The sequence below is a fragment of the Euwallacea similis genome, chromosome 5 (genome assembly GCF_039881205.1).
Source record: "Euwallacea similis isolate ESF13 chromosome 5, ESF131.1, whole genome shotgun sequence".
NCBI lineage: Eukaryota > Metazoa > Arthropoda > Insecta > Coleoptera > Curculionidae > Euwallacea > Euwallacea similis.
Window position 1 is genome coordinate 4,273,405 of NC_089613.1, and position 11,208 is coordinate 4,284,612.

The 11,208-nt window shown below is 35.4% G+C and overlaps 2 protein-coding genes across 2 annotated transcripts; both read right to left on the reverse strand.

The window, feature by feature from the left end:
- Positions 1-463: 463 nt before the first annotated feature.
- On the reverse strand, positions 464-4,801 carry LOC136408967 (Golgi to ER traffic protein 4 homolog). The gene is made up of 6 exons (XM_066390214.1): positions 4,657-4,801; positions 4,514-4,592; positions 3,499-3,705; positions 1,277-1,584; positions 1,056-1,228; positions 464-1,002 (listed from the first exon to the last, which is right to left on the reverse strand). The coding sequence occupies exons 1-6, from the start codon at positions 4,767-4,769 to the stop codon at positions 908-910; spliced, it is 975 nt and encodes a 324-aa protein (XP_066246311.1). The 5' UTR covers positions 4,770-4,801; the 3' UTR covers positions 464-907.
- A 2,082-nt stretch (positions 4,802-6,883) lies between these two features.
- LOC136408843 (enhancer of split mbeta protein-like) lies at positions 6,884-7,981 on the reverse strand. The gene has a single exon (XM_066390029.1). The coding sequence runs from the start codon at positions 7,887-7,889 to the stop codon at positions 7,296-7,298; it is 594 nt and encodes a 197-aa protein (XP_066246126.1). The 5' UTR covers positions 7,890-7,981; the 3' UTR covers positions 6,884-7,295.
- Between the last annotated feature and the right edge of the window lie 3,227 nt (positions 7,982-11,208).

Sequence of the window (11,208 nt, forward strand, 5' to 3'; positions counted from 1 at the left end):
CTAGTACGTTATTACTCCAACTAATAGATTGATGCAGAGAAGGATTTTTGAAAATGTGCTATGAGGTAGTGTAAAAAATCAAAAATCATAGAACAATGTATACGAGCATATCATTGTAACGATCATAACTATGACTGCGGTAAACTTGTCAACATTTTCGTAGTTTAGTAATCCGTAAATCCGAGACAAACGTACCTACTTCAAAGTGAACGTACTGTCTTTACGACAGAGCACACAATTCAGAACAGAAAATCTGCAGTCCAAGGCAGATATTTTCACTCTAAAAGTAATTAATTCAATCCAAGATCATGCCGACTTCAAGATGAAGACACATAATCCAAGAAAAACGCAGTTGCTTCAATATCATTCGAAATACTTACTCTCGTTCAGAGCACACTAAGAACATAATTTTCGTGAAACTCTCGGAGGTATTTTCTTTTCTTAATTAAAGTAAAACAAGAAATTTTATAAAAATCTTTTTTATTCTCTCAACCAATAATAATGCGAGTAAAATTGAGTATGAGATGCGAAAAACGCTGGTCTCACTTCACAAAAAAAAAAAACACCAAAATTAATCCCACGTGGAATTTCTGTTAATGGAGCAAACACAATAAATATTTAAAAAAATTTATAAAGACAATTCCTTCAACAAAGCAAAGTACTGAAGACCAAAAAAAAAGAACATATAATAAACAAACCTCCCATGAACCCCCCAATAACCCTCACAGGAAAAAGTGTTAAATTAAATGCTTTCAGCCCTAGTCGTTTGAATAGAGTTAAGGTTCAACTTTGGCTCCACATTAGAATCGAATGTCACGATTTACTGTTATTTACATTACCTTATTCGTATTCTACTGAAGCATGTATGTAACATTACATACTAATAAATTAGATGGATAAATTTCTATTAATCAAGCTCGCTACTTTCGAATAGCTGGCGAGAAGTGGAAGGAGTTTGGTTAGCTTGCGCTGCATCGTCGTCACTTTCATCATCTAGACCCCCTAAAAAACACACGCTCAAATCCAAAAACTTGCCCAATAACATCTACATTTACCTAAAAAACTGTCTATGATATTCCCAAACAATCCTCCACGCTTCTTCTCTTCAGGTGGCTTGACCCCGAAAAATAGCTGTCCTATTTTATCCAAATACTGTACGTAACACGGATCCCGCTGTATAGACTTTTGATACTGTTCGCAAAGGACGGCGAAAGTTTGTAATTTTTTGCTAAAATTCTTCGTGCAACCTTAACTTCCCTAATCAAAATGAACTCACGTTTCTACGGCTTGCAGCAAAAACCAAAGAAAGTTCAATAATGGCAATAAATAGGGTGGTCCAGTCTTGCGAATCCTTGGATGGTTTTCCGTGTAAGTGGTAAAAGTTTGACTGGCCGTAATTAGGTTGCGTAGGCACAAAAATTGCAGAACCGCCTGAGCGATGAATAAGTCTACTTCACTTTTGAAACCTTTAGCCATTTGAAACTCAATTAGCAGATTAGCGCAGCCTTTGCCGTCTTGGGAATGGATGTAGTGATGTCTGGCTTGGGGGTAGTTTAGCTCTTCCCAATATATCTTGGCTATGTCCTGGGTGGTTAAAAAAAAAACAGAAAATATTAGGATAAAACTTATGTTCAATGCAAAAGAAAAGTTATTGGCAAATTCACTTTTGTTACTCGACGGGCATGATTCGAGGGTTAAATTATAGATATTTTAATAAATATATTTTATAAGTAGCATTCAGGAGATTCCTATAAGTATAAATGTGAAGGCAAAATGGACTGGAACATTTCTTTGATACACTTAAGACATATACAGTGTTATACTAAAAATTGTTTTTCATTCAGACATTTAGTTCGATATGTGCTTTTAAATTTGATAAAAAAAACACATATAATCAAATAATCTCATACGTAAATATTTTATTTCTTGTCAATCAATCAGAAATTAGAAAAGAAAGGCTGCATTACAGCCCACAGGAATAAAATAGACAAACCTAATGGACCAGGGAAATATGTAATATCAGTTTTTTTTGCAAAGTGTTCAAAACTATTGTCAACCATTATACTAGTTAAAAAACTAAGCTATTATAGATTGTCAAATGAAGTGTTATGTTAAGCGTAGATGACGAAAGAAGTTCTCATTAAATTGAATTTTTCGTGAAAAATCCTTTTATCTTCTTGTAGCAGTGACTTTATTGCTCCGAATATTGAAAATTATCAAAAATTTCTGTAAGACACATCTGTGTAACTATTGTAAGTTCATTTTGGAGTCTTCAATCATCTTTACCCTGCAAAATTCACATCCATACGTGTACTCACTACAGGTAACATTTGACACGCGCATATTGTAATTACAAATTCCATCTTGCTTAAATATCTTCTTTGTTGGTCTTTATACTTTTTGAAGAGAATTGGCTCTTTTACTTTTGCTAATTATTGCTGGTCATCTCAAATTTCTGCCACAAATATTTATATTTCTAATTTTGCAGGAACTTCTAATAATACCCCGGTGGGTGGCAAGAATCAATTAAGGGCATCTGCTTTCTTATTCATAGATTTTCAGAAGTCATGTTGACCAATTATACTTAGGCATTCCTCTTCCTGGTACAGCATGAAGAGTCGGTATTTTGATATTAGCAACAAAAATACAAATGATTTCAAACATCATGAAAGTCCAATTGATGATGAGTTGAGACATTAACACGTCTTATAACCCAAATAAGCTCACCTGAATATAAATTTGTCAGTAAAATGTGCTAGATAAATTAAATTATAATTTTGTAGGTGCAACAGATTAAATAACATCAAAAACGGAATTACAAAACTTTTTAAAACATATTACACAAGAATAATGTTTAGGTGGATTTCCAAAATTCTTGGAGTAGCATTAAAAGCACTTTTTTTCATAAAAATTATAGATCGTCCGAACATTTAGTTGTTAGGGCTCCCATACCTACCTAATGTAAATTGGGATTTCCTTAGGTGATGCCTTGTGCTGTCCACTTAACTGCTTGGACTAAGAAACTTCTAATGATATCCCAATAGGTGGCAAGAACAAATTAAGGTCATCTGCTATCTTCTTCTTAGATTTTCAGGAGACATGTTGATGAATTATATTTTTAGGGATTTCTTTTCCTAGTACAGCACGAAGAGTCGAATTTGTGACATTAGCAACAACACCAATAATTTCAAATATTTTGAAATTTCAATTGATGATGAGTTGAAACATTAAAATTTTTTGCTTCAAGAATTTTCGTAATCTTAACAAGCTCCTCTGAACATTAAATTGTTAACAAAATGAGCTAAATGAGTTAAATTATAATTTTTATAGGTGCAACAGATTAAACTATATCAAAAATGATATCACATAATGTTTTAAAACATATTATACACCAATACTTAGATGGACTTTCAGTCTTGGAGTGACAGTAAGAAACGATTTTTTGAATAAAACATATAGACCTTCTGATTATTTAATTATTAGGATTTCTATACCTACTTGATGTAAATTGGGATTTCCTTGGGTGGTGCCTTGGGCTGACCACTTAACTGCCTGGACTAAGAATGTTTCTCGTTCACTAGAATGATCCGAACCAATTTTTGCAAATATTGTGGACAATTTCGTAGACCAAGAATCACAGTCAACATCTTCTGATTTATTGAGGACATCTACTAAGAGCAGGGCCAAATCTGAACCAGATGATTTCTATAAATATTAAACAGATTAAACACATAGTAAAATTTCAATTCTGCTAACCCTTTGAGCCTTTCAAATGCACAACCTTAACTGAATCTGTTACAATAGGCCTTTTCAGAAACAATGATCTGGAACAGCTAAATCCCTATTGTCTGATTTCAGTCAACTTATAACATAAAATCAAAGTACATTATGATTTAAGAAATATATTTCTATGCTGTTTTGGAAATGTCAATTATGGTTTATATATGACAAAACAAGGATCTAATCTTCCTGTCCCTCTAAATCGCTAAAAAATTATATTTCAGAGGGATCAGAAGAGCTTATTTTATGACCACAAGAACATCTGTTCTTTTGACCTACCAAAGGAAGCAGCATTGTACTTGGAACTGAAAATGAGAAATCAAGATTTTTTGATCATGATACAAGTGTGGAAACAAAATGACTTAACTGATAGAGATCAATCTTATTCAAATGAATGTTTCCAATCAGGCCTAATATGTCTTTGACTTAGGAACTAAAATTTAATATTTGCCTTCAAAGAACCTTTTAACAAGGTATATGTAAGAAAGATAACCTAAGAGGAAATTTTAAGAAATCTTGTATGTATGTACTGTAGTCTGTTATAGATGGGTATAGTAAAAAATTGCTACTGTAGAATCTTAATATTAAAAACTAAAGAGGATGAAGAATGGAATAACCCGAGAACGAATTAATGCAGATAAGTGACCCAGTGAGCAAATATGTAAACCACTAGTGCTAACATGTCAAAGAAGTGTTAGTACCTCTATTTATACATAATGAAGTCTGAACTAACCTGGTCAGCTTCCAAAAACAGCATTGCTCCTTGATAAAGCATACTTTTTAATTCCGTATATTTCTTCTGGTTCAAATACCTAAAACGCCATTAAACGAACTTAGGCAAAAATTGAGAAAAGAGACAACCAAATGATACTTTACCTAAAATAGAGGGTTCGATACATTTGGTGAGCCTCGTAATATTGCCCATTTTTTATGGAATTTTCTAATTTTTCCAACACTCTGGAAACACCTCGGCTTCCTTGCGTCGCCATACTTATTTACCAAATGAAATGTCAAATAAATATCAACGTCAGTGTCAAACAGAGACTTACATCAGAGTAAAAATAATCTCATGTTTGTTCTTTATTTAGAACAATTGTTGTCCTATTCTAATAAAGGTGTCAGAGGAGGAAAGTGAACCTAAACGTACTCCTCGAGCATTGTACTGTTGTTGAATTAGCTTAAATTTTCAATTTATATTTAAGCTTATTTCTCGTTATACTTATTCCTTTATGATTAAACCACTAAAATATTTATTTTACTTCAAGTTGTAAGAGAGTCGGTGTAGAGAAAATAAATGTATTTGAAATGTATCAATATCTTCAGACACATTCAGCCTATTTTGGTATTTTCCAAATTAATTAGGTACTATCCAAAGTTTAAAAAAATTATTCCAGTTTACGTAGTGCATTAGATTTTGCAATGTTTAAGATCATAAGAACCAGAATATGCCGGTTAGTTCAGGTTGAGTCCAACCATTTATATTTAATAAACATTTATGCTGATTGTTAAATAAGTTTGATTGTTTTTCAGTGCTTTATTTCACTAACCTAAATCGCGTGTTCTAATACAGTGATGTATCTAAAGCGTCGATGGTCATTAAACAGATATTCGATGAATTTCTAGAAGTCACAATGGATTTATAAACTATGAAGATACGATTCTTGACAGACTGGTGAAGGTATATTTTATGGTATTAATATTTAATCAATCAAAGCCTGAGAAACTCTTTTTTTCTATGAACCTGATCATTTTAATGTTAAATTTCAAAACATTCCATTATTCTGAAATAATAGATATCAGTATACACTAACCCACAGGCATTTCTGTGTTTTTTCGCATTCAAAATCGTAAAAAATTTGAGCCCTATTCAGGGCGTTGCAAATTGTTGCCGGGATAATTATATATGCGCGAATTTCTCGGTAAAGAAACATTTATACACCTAAGTTTTGGTTGTTGATGTATTTTTCTTCTAAGAATGCTTTTCTTCCCTATAATCATCTGAACAGCATTTTGTAACACTATGTATAAATCTTGCTAAATGTACATATACGAGTGGAAAGTACCGGTAATCGCTGCTAATAGATATTTTTGTGTAATAAATTGAACCATAACCATCATGTAATAACAAATATTTCTGTTAACCATCACCCATAACCATGATTAACTCTGAATTAATAAATGTAGAGCTTTCCCTAGAAGAGAACCGCAGCGATCCATGGGATAAAGTGGTGGGTGCAGTACGGTGGGTTGCCTGCCTATTATCGTAAAGCCGCGGGAAATCTAAATGGGCGGAATGCCGATATTCGCCATGAATTTAAGTCTGCACTACTTTTGATGCAGTTAAATATGAGATTCACGTGCAGATAATGTGAAGAAGTAACAACATCTCTAAGGGTCAATACATTATTTTGCTAAGTCGATTTCAATGATTCTATAATTATTTTTTGGCGCTTCTGGTGTTCTTTATTGTCAATATTCGTTTGTGATAAGTTTCAAGAGAGAAATAATAAGCAGCCGTTTTCATAACAAACTTTTAGATTATTCCTCTGTAGGCCTAAGAGGTTTGCATTCACTTCCTCACTCTTTTACCCTCTTTGTTAATCTAAAATGGGCTCAATACATCTTTCTACGTCCATGTTGCATCCCTTCTCAAGTACATATGCCCATACTTCATACTTCCGGCTATTACAAAACGTATCTGAATTCATTTTAAAAAATTCAGGGCAATTATTGGTGATTTGCATTTGAGTTAAGTTTTCATAATAACAAATATAACATCAATGTTAGCCCGTGGAAAGATGAGCAAACCGATCCATGAGATACAGTACAGTGAAAACATCCTTTCCTGGACCGTTAATTTCAAACTGACTTAATGAGTTATTTTCACTGCAAAACTTTTTTACTTTCATTAAGATAATTGCATGAAAACTCACCAAAAATGAGTCTCGTGCACACATACTTCAAGACACTTGAAGCTTCCTAATTCCCTCCCTTTCCTAGAACTTTTCGTTTTGAAAGAATGTTTTTTTTCAAAATTTATAGCTAATATGGATGATTAAGTACCTATGTATAGGAAGGGAAAGAGCTTATTAATCCTTAAATATTATACAATAGATGGTTTCATTTCGTATTTTATTGCAACAAAGTCAAAAACTAGACATCCGTTACTAAACATACCTAAAAAGCAATTTAAAATATAAATTCAGTCAGGTACTTAAAACTACCACAACATTTCCTTGCACTAGGTAAAGCATATACAACATTAGCACTTCCAATACACTAACACACCATTATTAGGATTAATTAATTCCTCCGAGTATCACAGTTTTAAAGCTAACGAAAAAGCAATATTCAAAGTAACGCTTTAAACACTATAAAATCATATTTTATAGTAAATTTAACAAAATTAATAATATGAAATGGAAGACTTATCAATAAAACTTTTATATACACTGCTGTTAAAAATGAATTAAAGCTTTTTTTTATAAAACACCTATACATTCAAGTCCTGAATTTTACCAAGGCCGCCACATAGGTCCAGCCTCACACTCTTTTTCCTCTTTGATCATATGACCCTCCCTCCTGGGCGAAGTTGGGGGTGTCAAAGTGTGCCTCGCGTGTTGTTGCATCCTCCTTTGGTCCTGCTGCTGAATCTGTTGCATATTCTGAGCCACACCATCTAATTGCCTTACGCAAGAACTTAGGTGTTGGAGAAGTTTTCGTCCGGTTAACGGATCCACCATTTCCGATGGAGGAGTAGTTATGAAGTGACTAACTTCTTGAGCGCACTGAGTAAATCCAGCTCTGAATCTATCTGCATAACTCTGTTCCTGAGCTTGAGGGAGAATGAGCTGATGCTGCCGCTTCAAGTTATGAAGATGCCTCACTGTCAACTCCAAGATATCAGCTTTCTCCAACTTGGAGACATTCTCTCCTTCGCTTTGCAGCGCTGTAACCATCAACTCCTTCAACTCGTCCAAACATCGGTTGATCCGTGCCCTTCTTTTGCGCTCCAGCATCGGCTTCATGACTTTCCGATACTGATAGGTACGACTTATCGGTTCTTCTCCGCAATCACTGCTGCTGACCATATACGGTGTAGGGGCCATTATCGCGGGAAAAATTTGAAAAAGCGCGTCACTACTAGGACAGTACCACCAAAACAAACGCTCAAAGCAGAATGAAGAATGAAGTAGTGACGTCGCAACAGCAGCATATAGTTTATATTGGGCCTTTGCCGATATTAGAGTGGGGCTATGAGAACCACTGAATGGGTTTGCGCTCCCTCTCTCTGCTTCCTGGAGGCGAGGCATAAGATCGTCCTTCTTCAGCCTAATGGATTCCGGTAAACGTACAGTCACGAGGGGATGTTTTGTAAGGGGTGTGCGGTACCGAAGGTCGGTCGTGTGACGACGCTATGACGTAGCCTGGGAAAGAAAGTTCCCTCGGAATTTGCTTGAAAAAGAGGTCAGCGGGGGTTAGGAGTGTGTTTGCTTTTTTTGTTTGGTGCCTTTCATAGGGAAGGATTTTTGGGCAGTTGGAGGATATAGCAACTTTTCTGATTTTACTGATTTGGGTTGGAATTTGTTGTGCTTTGATGGAGGGAATAATTTTTCTGACAGTGACTAAACGGAGATATAATGTCCCCTTTATTTCCGGAGACAAGACTTTCCGTTACTGAAAGGTACGACCCTATTAGAAATTCACTTTGATACCTCGTTGCGTAATGTTGGAAGTGCTGTAAGATGCATTTCCTGGACTTATTGCTATATTATTAGGATTCACTGTTGAACCAAATTAGTGGATAAAGTTTAAAATCACTACCTCAAAAATGTCGAAACCTTCCTGAAAATGAAAAAGAGAAAATTTCTGAAAAAGCGAGGGAGAAAAGACAGAGAAAACTGTAACATATTTATTAGCACTGCCTCCGGTTCGAATATCGTATTCATGTTCACAATAATTTTAGTCATGACTAGTACCAATCTACCGATGGTTCCCACTTGAACTTAAAGCCTTTCAGGGGTGGGCAATGACTCTTTGAAACCACGGCATCCCGCTATATATCACATACATGATATAATATATTTCGTGGTACCACTGTCCCCGGTTCGACTATCAAATTCATGCTCACAATAAATTTAGCCATGAGTAGTTCTACCAATGGTTCCCATTTGATCTTGCCGGCTGTTCGAGGTGGGCAATAACTCGTTGAAATTCCAGTAACCCGCCATATACTACATACATGATGTAACATATTCATAGACCGATTAACCGTAACGATTGATCGTTAAAAGATGCTGGCGATGCCAAAAGGTTATTTCCGAAACAGTTCCTAATACCCCTATGAGGAAACAAATAAATTTTACTTAGGCAGGCTTGTCACAGGTACGCATATAGCATGATTTTCATGTAATATATTTGTATCGTAATATTAAGTAGTCATTATGATTCCATCATAGGGGTGAATATAAGTTTAACATCAATGGATATAAACCAAAAACACCCTCACCCTTAAACACCCACCACCACCCTTAAATAGTTCAAAAACTTTGAGCTCTTTTTTAAAATTTTCAGCTAAGAAGCAGCAATTAAAAAATGGAAGCCGTTGACTTAGTGTGTACTATCGTTTTAAAAGTTTAGTATAATTTGAAATATTATTGTCTAATTTCCAAAAAAGCAGGGGCGTACTGAACGCAACTTTAAATTGAGACATAGGGCGGGAAAAGTAGAAATTCTATTAAGACATTGTTATACGGCAATGACTTGCTGCGCATTATTAAGCGCTGCAAAGGCTCTCTGTAATTCGATAAACAATCGGCTTTATTCAGTAAAATCAGGGGGCATACACCACACAATTTTTAAGTAAGAATGAGTGGGCAACAACAAAAGTGTACAACCAAGTGGAAGATAAATATTAACTTGTAAATTTTGCTAATATTGCTATAGTAATGAAGTAAATTGCTAGAATGGTAATTTCGGAAAATTAATGAGTCTAATTAGTTTGATACGCCACTGACGTATAATACATATTGGGTGCTATAAACAGATTCAGACCCACGTTTTGCTCTGCTCTGGGGCTTCTTTACCCGTAGATTCGCCCCTGAACCTTTTTGGTTATCTTCGAAATTAAATATCGATGGGTAAAGAAAAAACTTTCGTTTACCAAAAATTATTCAATATCTTTCCAACAACAATTGGATATTTAGTGCGAAAAGGCGTAGTAGTTTAGAAATATGCACAGACTTTAAAATAAGATTTTTGCCTTGGAAATAATTAAAATATCGCAATCTCAAGGGAAATTAATAAATAAAAAAAAATGATAAAAGCTCTTTTGAATATCGCAGAATGACTCTTGAGAGATGAGTACTCGAACTTTGAGACGATAATCTGCATCATGGTGTATCAGTGGCATTCACAAAGGTTTTTACTTGAAGCTTTCAAAAGGGGATAACGAATGAAGTTCAACTTTTCAAACAGCGCAGCACACAATAATTCACACCAAAGGTCTAGACAGGAAGTTGAAGAATTTTTATGTGATTTTTATTGCATAAGATAGTGGTTGTCGGAACGGTCAACGCCGAATGAAATGAAAGACGAAACCATAATACATTTTTTTCACCATTCTAACAACTGGTAGCTTATTAGTCTGATTACTGTCGGCTACTTTTTAAACCAAAGAAGATTGGTTCACCGCAAGAGCACGTTTAGACTAGGGGATTTTGCTTTTCAATTCACATTTTAAAGGTTGGTTCTACATAAAGATTTTGGGCATACCTCAATTAGTTATGGTTTGAGTTGGGTTTTCTATTGGTTTAAGTGTGTGCATGCTTCAGAACGCTAGGATGAGGTGAGAAACTTTTAGGGGCAACTCTGCTCGTCTATACAAAAGAAGCCGCTTCTTCAATCGCAATCTCCACTATCCCATCTTCTTGCATGGTTTATTGTTTTAATGGTTCTTCGATCATGCGAAGAGTATGGATTTTTTTCTATATTCCCACGGTGCCCGGTTGCGTGAAGGATGTGCTCAAAAATTCATAGTCCAGAGAGTCACGAACTGCTCAAAACAATAATTAGGACCTTGCATATATTACATGGGCCATCAGCATATTACCAGACCATGCACCATGTTCATGCACATTGTGCCTTTTATAAATAGGTCACCTTTGCAACGATCGTCCGTCCGGCCCGTGCCGAACGCGTGAGAAGTCGCTAAGGAAGGGTTCCCACGGTGAGTCTCATAGCAGATGCCCTCGGTCCTCAAGGAACACCTGGTGCAGACCTGGACAACGCGGGGATTGTTTTCCAAGTGCGGCCTTGTTGACGATGTTCAGGAAGAAGGGTGAGTGCCGCTCTTTATCGTACGCGTATTTGCTCTTGCCGACTCGAGTACCTCGTGCTTCGTCTGACAAGAAAATTGCATTGTCTGAT